The 15,057-nt window shown below is 33.9% G+C and overlaps 1 protein-coding gene across 1 annotated transcript in view; it reads right to left on the reverse strand.

The window, feature by feature from the left end:
• Window positions 1–392: 392 nt before the first annotated feature.
• Window positions 393–15,057, reverse strand: part of SLC25A36 (solute carrier family 25 member 36) — a 37,805-nt gene continuing 23,140 nt past the window's right edge. The window contains exons 4-7 of the mRNA XM_081236106.1: window positions 14,590–14,690; window positions 6,473–6,539; window positions 3,293–3,582; window positions 393–1,282 (exon numbers count right to left, since the gene is read on the reverse strand). Of these exons, the coding sequence (XP_081092232.1) occupies window positions 1,089–1,282; window positions 3,293–3,582; window positions 6,473–6,539; window positions 14,590–14,690 (652 nt within the window). The 3' untranslated portion in view covers window positions 393–1,088. The remainder of the gene's footprint in view (window positions 1,283–3,292; window positions 3,583–6,472; window positions 6,540–14,589; window positions 14,691–15,057) is intronic.

Raw genomic sequence — 15,057 nt, forward strand, 5'->3', positions numbered from 1 at the left:
GTTAATTAGGATCACTACCTGCCCAATCAGATTGCAGAGGGCCCTTCTTCTATAATGTTCACGCTGCCCCAGATATTTATAACGTCACCTTAAAAAAAGAAAACACCTTGTAAGGACAAAGCTGAAAATTACCATTTTCTCTACTAAATAAATGCAATGTATGCAGAGGTTCTGGAAATAATTCAAAGGTTCAAATTCTTAATGTGAAACCAAACAGAGAAAGATTCAGAAGCAGTAAATTTTTTCCACTTTAAGAAAATGATACTTAGGTATGACAGGGGATAATTCAAGTTCATAATTAATAAGTCACTGAAAAGACACTGCATTCATTCATGTATCATTAGGTTAGAAAAGATAAGAGGACATGCTCAAGTCACTGAAATGGCCAAGAATCAACATTTTACCGGTTTATTGTGTCCCAAACTATTACCATTTGAGTTGATACATTAACAAACAACTTAAGCGTTCACATAAAGCACCTGTGAGCAGTGGAAACCAAAACATTTTAAGGCTAAAAATAAACACGTTTAGACACTACTTCATTTGTCGTCAGAAACAGTGAATACTAATGCCAAATGATTAACTTTAAAATATAGTGCCAGATCCTCTCAAGGAAATGTGAAAATACTACTATCACTGTTATTTTTCAATTTTATAGGAATTACGCAGAAGTCAGAAATTTATGACTGTCAATACTATCTTTGGATAGTTATAGTATAGTATATAGTTACAGATGGCTCTGTCTAGAAGACTGGAAAAGTGCTCATGGAATAAACACTATACTCTGATTGCCATAACTCAACAAAATGCCAACTGTGTCCTGTGGACATGGAAGAGAAAATGGCAATTTTGAAGAAGGAGCGCTTCTAAAGGCTTTCTCTTGGAGGCAGCCAAGGGTTTTTTTCACATTACTAAAAAGACTAAGTAATGTGGTTATGATTACTTTAATTCCTACAACCAAACTTCCACTTAGGTATAGTTCCGTGTTCCCACACTATTTTCCTTCTGTCCACCAAGCTGGCTTCGGTACTCCATGGTCCACTGTATCTTTTGGTCTTCCCTCTTTATAGTACAGCAGCCTGGTGGTGCTATCCGTTGAGCAGGTAGACCACTAATTCATAGGTGGCCATCATAATGGCTGTGTTTGGAATCTGTCTCACCAGATGAGTTGTCAGACCACGGTAAAGAGACCCATAGCCTTCTTCTTGAACAAGCAAAGACAGTGTCTGAAAAAAGGATCTATATTTTGTTCCCTCCTCACGCAGTCTTGTTCTTACAACTTCTGTATGGGGAAAAAATAAAGTCATTTTATTTAAACACCAGTGTGATATCTTTATACCCTCCTAATACTGGACACATCCCATTTATCAGACCGTAAGTGTAAGCTTAGGATAAATGAGGAGTAATTTTTAATGTGCAACTTATTGAAACTAGTTACCATAGCCGTGTCTTTCACCAAACTCCTAAGCTAGCTGGCTAAAATCACATATACTAATTATAAAATTTCATAGGTTCCTGAATGGTAAAAGACAGAATAAACAAAAGTATCAGCTGTATACTGGATATAGATAAAAGGGAGAATAGATGTGATAAATAAAGGTAAACCGGAAAGAGAATAGAGGTGGTATCAAAGATGAATACAGAAAGATACAGTGAGAAACAAGGAGGAAAGATTTTTAAGAAGTGGACATTACAATGAAAAAATAGGATTATTAATTTATTCACAATGGTCCACATACACCAACATGAAATTTCATGTGGATAAGTCTGAAAATGTTTAAAATACTAGTGTCAGCTAAAAGGCCACATCTGGGCAGCAACCAGGCAGAAATCATAAACCTTTAGAGCTGAAAAGGATCTTAAAGGTTAGTCTAATTTTTCTTCATTTTAAAAGGTAAAGAAAGAAATGGGGGCTACTAAGAAGTTTTAGTCAGCTGAAGGCAGAGGCTGGGACAAGAATTAAGAGTTTCAACTTAAGAATCTCTTCTTTCCACGCCCATTATTTCTCAAACTTTTTCAACACAATGCTCCTGATGGGCCTGAGGGAAACGGTTGAAAGTAACTTTCACTGCAAATGTTAACATTTGAAATCTCCTATGTCCTGTCTTGAATATCCATGTCATTTATATATTTCACTCCAAAATACTGTTTATAAACTGTACCTCTTCTTATAATGACATCATCTCACTTGAAGAGACAGGGTGCTTGCAACTTCAAAACCCTCTCTCTCACCTGAGCAGGTCACCATCCCATACGAGGCCAGAACCTACCCAGTGCTGCTGGTACTGTCCTCTTTTGATTTCTCTTAAAGAAGTTAGGAATGGCCCTCAGGAAACTGGAGGTAAGCTGACAGTCCAATTTTGTTCAAGAGTTGGTTTTATTCGTAAATTACGTTTTAGAGCAAATACTCATTTTCTAGCTGTATTTCATTTTTCCTGACAGAGCTTTAATCACATAGCCTGAGCTTTGCAAAGGTGACTGTAAACATTAATCAGCATAACAAAAGTGAAGCACTTAGATGAAAAACCCAAACCAAACTAAACCCTCAAACATACCAAAATCAAAGCTTACACTTTAACAAAACAACAAAAATGTTACAAAAAACCCCTCAGCGTGTTACAGAGAAATTCTTAAGTGGTTTTCTTAGTTATTAATGAAAAAGGCTAATATTATAAAACTTAAAAAACAGAAGTTTTAAAAATCATTAATATATACTTATTTGCCAACATGAAACAATGTAAAATAACTTGGTCTTTGGGATTATAGACTTCAATTCAAATTTGAGCTCCACCACTGAGTAAGCTATGTGACCTTGAGCAAGTTACTTCATCTTAACATTTCTGGTTTCCCATCTGAAAATGAAGACAATTCTGGTTATGTTCTGGCATATCTCTAGACTTATAAGTACTTTGCACGATTTTTCTGCAGATTAGCAATAATGTATACTGCATATATGTATGTAATAATAAAGTATCTAGTATGGCACCTACATCCATACTTTAAAAAACAGAAACTTGCCCAAGTCACCTGGCTGGAATCTGACTCTGGGCTGAAATCTGACTGCCCAGAGCCCATGCTAAATCACCACCATGCTACTATAGCATACCTACACCGACCTATTAAAACAGCCTTATGTTACTCATACAGGTTTAATCCCCTTACGGTGAACTGTACTTAGTTATACTGTAATTCAGTAAACTTATAAATACTCTAATAAGTTGGCCAGTGGCTGGGGTAGGAAAACATTTCTGATTTAATAGAAGATTGCTCATACACATTCAAGTCCTCTTACCATGTGGATACGCTATAGTTGTGGCACACGTTTTTGAGGTGGCAGCGGCTAGCATCATTCCCACAAAATCTGATGCTTCTTTGACAGACTCTTCTTCATTTTCCATCGTAGAGGCAATCTTATATCCCAGTAGTTTTTGCTTAATACTTTCATAAATAACAAAATGGATAACAGTCTCAGATATGCCAGCATATGAAGCAGACATGCCCCTATAAAATCCTCTAAGTCCATCTGCCTGATACACTTTACGGACACACTCAAAAGCGCCCATTCGCTTTTCCCCACGGTTCCTGAAAAGCAAAAGGGAAAAACCTTATTAACAAAAATAAAGTAGTATAGGTTTTTAAATAAAGTAAATAAAATATATAGAGATATGCCACTCTACTAAAGAATAACCCTCTTTAATTCACGAGGAAGTAAAATCAGATTTTAAAACATTCATTTTAGATTTCCTATTCTTCTGTCCCAAATTTGTCATATTAAATAGGTAACATACAAGTAGTTTATTTTACTGAATGCAAAATAACTACTTTGAATCTTCAGTTTCATTAAAGTCCGACTGTATGAATAAGCAACAAAATCCACTGTGACTGTGTTCAAACACACTGTGACTGCAGCTCAAGATAAAAACAGAACAAAATAAACAAAAACCCCTCACATTATATTAAATGTAGTTCTAAGTAAGCTGAGTCTTTTGCATTCAATAATATATAAAAAGAAGGACTGGGACTTCCCTGGTGGTGCAGTGGTTAAGAATCTGCCTGCCAATGCAGGGGACACGGGTTCAATCCCGTGTCCCGGGGAAGATCCCACATGCCACGGAGCAACTAAGCCTGTGCGCCACAACTACTGAGCCTGCACTCTAGAGCGCACGAGCCACAACTACTGAGCCCGTGTGCCGCGACCACTGAAGCCCTCGCGCCTAGAGCCCGTGCTCCACAACAAGACAAGCCACCACAATGAGAAGCCCGCACACCGCAACAAAGAGTAGCCCCTGCTCACTGCAACTAGGGAAAGCCTGAACACTGCAACAAAGACCCAATACAGGGGGAAAAAAAAAAATGAGACACCAATGATAATAGAATATCACAAAGCAAGGAGTATAGCAAGGAGTATAATTAAGCTAATTTCTGTGTACCTGGGGGATTCTTGCAAGCCCACCCAGTTCTTCCCCAAAAGTGACTGGGTGACTTTAAATCAAATTTCCTATGATCCTTTGAAGGTAACGGCCGTACGTTTCACCTCAGTAAATAGTGAATGAGGACTTCTACAGTTATCAAGTATTTATGAAGCACTGTGCCCAAGAAAACTTTCTTAGTGCTACTTAGGGTGCAGCATCTACTCTTTTACAAGCATATAATTTTGAGTTTGCAAAAATATTTATTACCTTCATTATGATTCCCCCAATAGAACTTTATCTGTAAGAAATGGGTTTAAATGCCACCCACAGGAAAAGAAATAGAAAACTTAACTATTTATAAATTATATACAACTGGATAACATAACAAAATAAAACCACAACTAAGACACCTGCCTGATAACCTACAGGTTCCTCCAATTTTATAAACTAGTAATAGTCTTGAATCAATGACTATCCTCAACTAATGGTACTGAATGAATAGTTTCTTAGCTGAATGATCCACGCAACCAACTGTAATTAGTTTCTGCTACCAAATCCTTTCTTACAAGGAAGTCAAGGGCTGTGAGGCCTCAAGGTCAATATGCAAACACATCAGCCCTGTTCTTGATCTGTGCTGTAAGGGAGCGTCCTCAAATCGGCCTTTCACTACTACCCCAGCCCCATCCCATTTCCCCACCCCTAAGCCTAGGAAATTGTGCTGGCTTATTATTTTTTTTCACTTACAACATTAAAGAGTTTTAATCCATGCTCTTCCGGGATCACCTACAATCCACCCTCTAGCATACTGAAGCAAGCCCCTGGTAGTTTATCACAGTACAGTAGGGAATGGCATCTCACACTTTTTAACCTCTGGGTTGGCTTACCTACCATTACCTTTCAGATCTCTGGCTTTAGGAGATAAACTCTGAGTCCTGCTGCAACACTCAACTTAAGATTTCATTAAAAATTATTCTAGATGAAACAAGAATTAGACACTGCTTTTCAAGTCTCCAAATAGCATACAATTCCACATGACAGGACGTGGGAAACAGAGCTTTAAGCAGGCATGATTGTTAATAATTTCTTAGATCAGTTTTATTTATAATCTATGATATCTACACTAGACTTCCCAAACCCTAAAATATAAAAAACAGTGAAAATTGTTATACGCAGTCTACTCCAGACTGAAAGGCTAAACAGTTTCAAAACTATCAACGTGATTATTATTATTATAATACATCAGATAAGGTCATCTCTCTACGTAAAAGTGTTACTTTTTCCCTGTCCTCCATTCTGAAGGGCCAACAGGAGTTGAGATGGCAGGACTCTCAGCCACACTGCTTCTAGCTTTCTCTCAGCTCCTACAACACGTCAGAGGCCCTAAACTTAGGATATGTGAGATTTGCACTACTGCCTATGGTTAAAAATGGGCTCAAAAAACCAACCCTTGACTATTCCATTTAAAGCTGGACCCAACTGCTTCCTCGGCTATCTCTAGAACCTACCAGTACCTGCTCATTATAGATGTACTGAATGAATGATCTTGCTGCTATAAAGTGGCTGGCGGTAACAGATGAAGTCCATGAATACACGAGAGCTAAATTCCACGCCAGAACGCTCTGGGTACAAGGTTCATGAGTTTGAGCAATGATCCTTAAAGACTCAGTCTAGACTCATTGATCATGCTGTTTACTTAGGTGTTAGGAGGCCGATTATAATCACGCATGGAGGGAATGAAAGTATCACAGGTCAGGCTAGATTAATAAGTCCTTTTTCTTTCTTCTTCCTTTACTGAAAAACACAATGCATAGTATACTTTCTTTCCTAGAAGCTGTCATACTGCCAACTATTAGTGTCACTTTTGCCTCTGATGGTACATCCAAGTTTCAAAACCAAACAAAAAACCAAGCCAAAAAACAAACAAAACAAAAAAAAATCAGCAGCAAATGAGGGGAAAAAATGTTTGGATACCTGGCACTGAGACCTCACTGATACAAATTTATAGAAGAAATTTAGTTGAAGCCAACTTTAACAAATTTTGTTTTAATGAATTAACATACCTTGCATCAAGCTGTAACCGAGTCTTTATAAGCCAAATGGGGTTGGTCGCTGTGATTGCAGTAAAACCTAAACAAACATGTTTAAAATGAACTCTGGTAAAAATGAAGAACACACTATTAACTTCAAGATTTTTAAAACTATATAAATCTATATTAAAGAAAATAAATATTTAAACTATCAACTGATGTATGCTTTACACTTTTATTTTACAAATCCATTCAACCATGAACATTTGTACTTTTTATTTCCAAATCAGTCTCAGATTCTGACCATAACTAAAAGATTCTTTTAAGAGCAAAATCTGATTATATATAAACTTCTCTTCCAATATATTCAAAATATCCTATGGGTGGCACTCTCTACTCTCTAAGCTAAATTCAGAAACCCATTTCTACAAAGAAACATAGAAATTTTGTGTATTCTAGGGCTTTTTAGCATGCAAACTCTACAACAGCTACTTGGGGTCCAACTAAATCACAAATCACTATGTTCAAAATGGAGTCTACATAAACGTCAGCATTTACCAATATCTGATCTTAAGTTGATTGTACAACAGAAAGAATTGTTGTTTGGCCTTGTGAATACTTTTTATAAGCACACGATTCCTAATACTGTTAAAATAATGGTATCACAGAGATAAGGTTTCTGTTAGGGTTAATAGGACAGATCTATTTTTCATCCACTTAAAAACATACAAAAACTTAAAAGTCCAAAAAGTTACACATCAGAACTTCCCTCTTACTTTTATAGACACTGAAGAGAGAAACTTAAGGTAGGAGGTAGTTCTATCTTACTTTAAAACTAAAGTACTATTTAGTAACTATCAGTGCAGAAGGGTGGTCCCCTAAGATGGCTCATTCCAGGTAGTAAAGTAAGATCTCTGGAACAGTATGTTTCTAGGCTAGTGCACACCTTTTACTTGCTATCTTCCTATTGTTGTGGGAAAATAGCAGCACATGAAATGCAATCTTGATGATGGAAATTTATGAAGATTGCTTCATCTATACAAAACAGGATTTTCATATAATACTTGTGAACACTTAAGATCACTACACAAACTTGATAGGACTTACATCAACCTACATTTATTCATTTGGCCTTTAAATTCAGTGAAAACTTACAGGTAGAAATGTCTAAGGATCTTAATTTTTAATACTTGCTGTCAAATACTAGCGGGTCAAGCACATTATTTTTAGAAAGGTTTTGAAATATAACCAGCACACTTAATATTAGTAAAGTACTTTCAGGAACAAAAATGCTGTGGTACACTTAGGAGTAATTTGTTTTTTTAGTTAACGTGTAGTGGAGAACTAATCATAAACCTTTTTTCACTTTCAAAGTTAGTATGGGTATATCTACAAAGGCAAAATAATTTTACTAAATTGTTTACAAAGTAGAATTTAGTCTCACAGGTTCTTTTCCCTTCTATAATGTCAGATAATCAGCTAACTCAAAATTTACTCCCTTAATCCACTATATTAATACTGTGGAAACAGCCAGATGTTTCACAAAGAGATGCTCAAACTGACTCTATTATCAAGCAAAATAACTGAAATAAGTTTGGTTTAATAACTCCTTCAATAATTTTGTAATGATTATATAGTCTCCATTTCTCAAGTGCTTTTAATACTACATACATACATAATATAAAACTAGAAAGGGACCGACAATGTTGTAAGCATCAGCCAGTACTAAAATAATAAAAATTTAATGTGTTGGACAGGGTGTCAGGAAGATGTTTCAAATAAAAGGTTCTTTTCATGCACATATTCTTGAGAAAAGGAAAGAGAAGAAAAATATGAAACCAGATCAGTTTAAATATTTTGTTTGGAAAAGATTTTTCTTGCATGTTGGCTTAACTGAGAATAAAGTTATGGAGTTCAATTTTTTTTTCTCTTGAACCCCATTCTTCTCAGTGAAAATGTCAAACTAAAGATTCAAATTACATTCTAAAGCAAATGTGCACCTGACATCAGAATTCTGGTCATAAGCCTAATTTAATGATTCTTTATTTTAAACTTAAATATGTGCATTAGCTAAATGTCTATAACTATACAGTAATATTAGGAGTTTATTAGTAAAAAGCTGCTTAGCAGCACAAACCAACAAAACACTCTGCATTACTCACAATGGTTTTTATTATTATGTGGAAAATGTAGGAAAAAAACATTTGCTTTTTTTAAATTTTGAAAGCCTAAAACTGGGAATGCTTATATCCAACTTTTAAAAAAGCAGTCTGTCTAGGTAAAAATCTCATTCCTTATACTTTACTTGAAAAGAAGATGAGCATCAAAGCTTTCTTTTTTAAGAAAATAGAAGTTCTATGTCTAAAAATATAAGCTTAGGACCCAAGCTTATTAACACTCTTCCAAGTCTCAAATTCCTCAATTAGAGGCTGAAAAAAACCCCATATGTGTAAACTTTAAAATATTACAATACATATTTATAAATATTACTAGGAATAAAAATTTAAATACCCATAATGCTCTGTACATGTTAATAAACTAAACAGGAAGCAAACAACAGGTATTTCTCACTTAACTAAAATTCATTTCCAGACACAGATTGACCTATGGAACATGACACATTAAAATTTAGGTAAGTGAGAGAATGTCATCATCTTATATCTATACAGCTTGTGCTTACTACAGTTGGGGCTCAACTCTCCTAGTAACAAGCTAGTTCTTAATAAAGACACTAGCCTAACTGCTAGCAAACCATTAAGTTAGACAAAAGAATCACGGCATAATCCACAGGTTTTTAGCTATTGGTCCTTTACCAGTTCTGGTCCTTGGGCTTTATGCTATTACATCCTCTTAACCAAAGACACTCTAATTATAAACGTATGGAGACAGTATTAGGCTAATTAAATCTAGAAAAATATAATCTATTAATTCAAAACATGAAGCAAGCAGGAAGAAATAAAAATTTATTACTAGCTTAGAATGATATATGGTAAAGCAGTTTGAAGTTGACCAACAGTCAAAGTTAAACATATCTTCCTACTCCTTTTAAGACAAACAAAGATACTGGGGATGGTGCCCCTGAAATTTAGAAATTTCCTCTTACTTTTTATTTTGACATTTAAATTTTGTGACATTTTGATAATATGCTATTTCATATTAATATTCTGAGTACCCCATTAAACATTAAAACTGATTTAGAAGTATATGAAGAATCTACTTGTAGGTTAAGAAGAATTAATGTTGCTGCTCCACAGTTAGTTAAAGCAAAATGGCAGTATACTGGCCATACTATTAGTAGTATAGTTAATAGTTTATTAGAAAGTTAAAAAAAAACTTTTAAAATGCCATTTTTAAAGTTTTGTTTCATCTAATATTCCATTTGATAATGTAAACCAATTAAAAACCAGATTAACAGAAATCCTGGTTACAGTAAACTTGCTGAAAATGTCTATTTCATTAAGTGAGTGATACCTGTAGTATTGCATTTTCAGTACTTTTTATTTCAATTAACTTCTGTAAGAACAAAGCCCACCTAACCTTCTAAGAAAAATATATTAAAACTACTAAAAAACCCCCAAAAACCTAATTAAAACTAAAACAAACAAGATCCCATATATTCTTGTCCCATATCTGGAAAGTAATGGGAGGTATTAAGATCAATGTTTTTGCAAGAAGGTAGAAAAAAAGGCAAGTATCAACAGACAAGAGAATAGAAAGCACTGTATTAGACTCTTAAAATACATTATGCTAAGCGAAGAGAACTACTGTTTTTTCTAAAAGCTGTTGGACGGCATGACACCATTTATAGCTATGTAAATCTTAAATACTGCTAAGGAATTCTTTGGAGGTCAAGGCTACTATGGCCAAGCTAACGACCCCAAGCTTTTAGTACACGATAACTGAAAAGTTACCCAATTTTTCCTTCTAGAAGGAATATTATAAAGGAATCAGAATTAAAGTTTTATAAAATACTCAGATAATGCACACACAAATTCAGGAAATAAAAATTCATTTCCCGCCTTCTATTAATTCCACAGCTATTATAAATTCCCAGGGTGTGTTTCTTATAACTAGAGGCTGCAAGAGATGCTCAGATCAGTACTCACGAGGTTTAAGTTAGTCCATATTTCTACAGGAAGTGACCTGCGGATGGGGAGCATGAGATGACACGATCTCACTCTTTTCTCGGGAGAAATGTACAGTAAATGCCTAAAATAGACACAGGCTTTTCTGTATCATAACAACAAGCAGTGATCTCATCAGAAACATGTGTACAAAATGAATCCCACTGGAAGGATTTGAGAAATATTTACTGTGAGATCTAACTTTTTGAAAATTTTAAGTTAAAAAAGAAAAAGAAAGGAATATAAGAATGGGCCATAATTTTTTTAAAAAAGTACCGAGTACTGAAAATTCTGCCATCTGTAGCAGTTTCAGAGTCCAAATACTTACCTAAAAGAAGATCAATTTTGCCTTAAAGAAAAAATGCTAACCTTGTCAAAGGGGAATCTAAGAAAATATTTAGAGGGGATTATCATACCCCATTTTCCTACCATTATCTACCATGCTCAGAGCTGAAATCACAACTTTCTATTCCTTAACAATCAGCCTACTTAGTAAATCTAAAAAAACAAAAACAGGGGAGTTCCCTGGTGGTCCAGTGGCTAGGACTGACATATTCACTGCTGTGGGCCCGGGTTAAATCCTTGGTGGGGGAACTAAGATCCTGCAAGCTGCGCAGCACGGCCAAAAGAATTAATATCAAAATTAAAATAAATAAATAAATAAATAAATAAATAAATAAAACAAAAATAGAAAATTCAAGTAACTTCATTTTGTAACTATAATTTTTTTAAAAAAATAAAGTATAGGTGGCTACAATAGTACCTTTCACCTTTTGCACTATGATCAGTAATATTGCACATCCATTTTTATGAAATATTTTGGATTATTTTGTATTCAGTTTCTTGTGCTCTACAAAATAAAAAACAGGAAGAATGTTTACATACAAACACACGAAACGTCTAGCCATCCATTTGGCTAAATAAACTGCCATGGACAAATTATTTAAAAGAATATTTTATAATGCAAGACAAAATTTCTACTTAATGAGTAAAAATTTAACCTTTAATAATAAGTCAAATAGAAAATGTATCCTGAAAAATAACAGTGAATGCTATAAGCAAATAAAACCCACTAGGTATGTAGTAAATGTTAAACAATTACATTGTTGGTATTGAAAAAATTAAGCAATCACTGTGTGAATATATAATCCAATAAAAACCAAAATTCATTTCTTTTAAATCTGTACTGTTGTATAGAAAAGTATATACAACCCAGATAAAAACTTTTGAAAATTGGGAGTTACTATAAAGAAGAAATGTAATACTATTTTTTTTTTGTATACACGCCTGTGTCCAGGTGTATACAGAGGGATACGCAAATTCATTTTAACAAAAACACACAGAAACTCTCAAGAAAATAAATACCCTCAATAGCTAAGACACACTTAGTCTGGCAAATGTCATACGGGGAGGGGGTGGGGGGAAGGCAGGTAAAACAGAGTCACCATTACTTGATTTGATTAAATAGCCTCACAACTGGAAAAAAATTTTTCAATGTATGAAAATTCATAGCTCAAATTGAGAGGTTTACAAATTCTTATACTATTCCCTTGAAATACTAAAACAAAAGAAAATAAGATGGCCTTTAAACAAACTGTCCTTTTAATTAAAAAGGTTTAGTATCTAAAACACTCAAGTTCATATTAATAAAATACAAAATGCAACTGAATTGAGGTTACTTGGAATAAAAACTACATACAAGGTATATGTTATTAAAGCTTAATGCATGTGCTATTTGATGTGGCAAAATCTTGCAGACACTATCATTAATGGTGTATTTTAGTGCATTTTTGATGATAAAGTGACAAGGTTAGCATTTTTTTTTGAATAGCCAGTTAGAAAACAAGTTTTCACATGACTGCCTCTAAGCACTTTGCACCCCCAATTCATATTTTGAAGACCTCTAAAAATTATCCTGAAGAAAAACCAATGCAGTCTGGTCTAGATTCTTACAAGAATGAAGGGAGCAAAAGGCTACCTTAACAAGTCTGCATGGGACCATTCAGTTTCACAAACCATGTAGCTATGTATAAAAACTGCAAAGCTAAATGTTATTGCTCATGAATACTGCAAGGAAGCTCTGAAGGCATAGTTCTCAGAAAAATCTAACTGCAAACAAATGGAAGAAGTATTTTCAAATTACACAATAAATGAATAGTGCAAGACTCTCTGAACAAGTATAAGACTATCAATTTACCAAAATTCAAGAAATTCAAGTTGGGAAATAGTATCAATGTATAAATAAAAACTGAAAACTATGAGTTAACATTTGTACACATTTGAGAAAAAAAGTACAAAATGACAATTGCACTGAAATTCTCTGCAATGTGATACAAATACAGTAATAAATTCTGATTAGATATGCCAATGAAAAAAGATGTTCCAGTGGGAATTAAGATATTCTGAAACTCTAAATTTGTAATACTGAATATATAACTATCCTCAACTTAAAATAATTGCTTACCTACTTTCTTGGCATCAATTCTTTCAAAAAAGAAAGATTAACATTTCTTTACAATTTTCTGGGGTTAAGAAACAAAAACATGAACACTGGTAATCCAGAAATATATTCTTAAAGACCCTAATATAGTGGTTATGTAGTCTGAAATTAGCCACTAACTTTACACTCAAATTTGTAGAGGGAAAAATCATACCTAGTTGTATTCAACATCTGTAAAAGTACATTAAAAAAATTCTAGTTGAAACTAGATGATCTCTGTGGTATTAAAGAACTAATTCTCAAAACATAAACCTATGTAGAGCAACCCACTCATTACAAGAATAAGGTAATGGAGACTCACATAAATTACCTAACTTGCCCAAGATCTCTCTTCATTGGTAAAGAGTATTTCACCACCTTGATCTTTAAAGCTTTACCTTCCAGCTTTAAAACTTCAATGAGTCAGTCAACAATTACTAAATATAAAAAGCCATGAAAATAATTTTTAAGGTACATGCTAGATTTATTATATGGCTATTGACCTTTCAGAAATTAGTATTTCAAACTTACTCTTAGTTCATTAAGTATGTGGTGGAAATTGATCCATTTATTTCTAAACAGAAAATGGTTAACAGTTTAAGGCACTCATTATTAAGCATCTAATTGAAACTCAATGTACTGATCAACAGTTGACAAAAGTAGTTATAATTTGCTTTATAAAGTCACAGCATATTTTGGAAATGTGAGACATGGTTAAATATACAACAAATCTCAGAAAACTATAGAGAATTTTTTTAATGAGAACCAAAGGTCATGGCTTTGTCTAACATGCAGGGCAGCAAATGATTCCAGAACCGCACTAGTCAAACCAATCTCCCAGCTTATCTTTAAGGCAGTGCAGAGGCCCAGGACTAGTTGTTTTAATTCAGAATCATATAGTCTCATCAATGATGATACAAGAGTTCCTGGAAACATTTCTAGAGCAAGCATGTACACATATCTGGTGCCTACATTTTGAGTGTTATCTTAGTGCGATTTATGTGGAATGATAAACATATTTTTCAATACATTTGTTACAATAACTCTGAATTATCAATAATATATCACTCACAAAAATTTCAGCATTTGAGCACAGGACAAAATGAATACTTTACCAAGAACTGCCGGCACATTTCAGACAGAAGCCAAAACATGCAGCAAAAAGGGAAAAGGCACTAACAGAAATTGAGGAGAAAAGAGTAAATTACAGCTCTGTAACTTGTAAGTGTAATTATGGTTGGATTCTTAAAACTGTTAAAAGTGATCAGTAAATATTCAGTGGACTACACAAGACAATGTAAATATTATGTTACCTGCATGCTATCACAAACTCCTAAATACAAAAATGCCAGTTGACAACAGATTTTACATATACCACCTAATCAACTTTATTGTATACTAATAAATGTAAAAATCATGTTTACAGATGCTAATCAATGAAAAGCACATGAACTGCCTTAACTTTACAAGGTTAAATTCATCAAAATTCAATACTAAGTCTCTAGGTGTCAGAAAATTTTTTGTTTTTTAATATCATATACTCATACCTGCCACTGCAGCTGAAATCATGTGTACCTGGGTAGAATCAGGATCAAATAAACCATTCAACTTTTCCTTGCAGTTTGAATAAGCAGCAAAGTATATTGCTCTAAAATAAAGATTTAAATTTTGTCAATAAACATATTGCTTAATTCATAAGATTTAAAAGACATATAAATTGATCTTTATTATTCCAGAGTCCAGAAATATAAAAACATAATGCCTTAGTTTTTATTTACATTTTCATGTAACATCACATACATATTTTTTCATGAAGACCATGAAGTACTTTTTGTATCAACTCATTAAAGATAAAGCATCCTCAGATAGTCCTACCCCAATAATTTGACAGCAACTAACTGAAAAAGTGTAAGACTTTGGCAGGCCTCTATAATGCTAATAAGGCTAAGTTAAATACACTTGAGTTAAGGAAACGTGATATGAGTACTTTATGTTTTTTTGAAGAGAGGAAGGTA

The sequence above is a fragment of the Mesoplodon bidens genome (assembly GCF_964165515.1).
Source record: "Mesoplodon bidens genome assembly, chromosome: 5".
Taxonomy (NCBI): Eukaryota; Metazoa; Chordata; class Mammalia; order Artiodactyla; family Ziphiidae; genus Mesoplodon; species Mesoplodon bidens.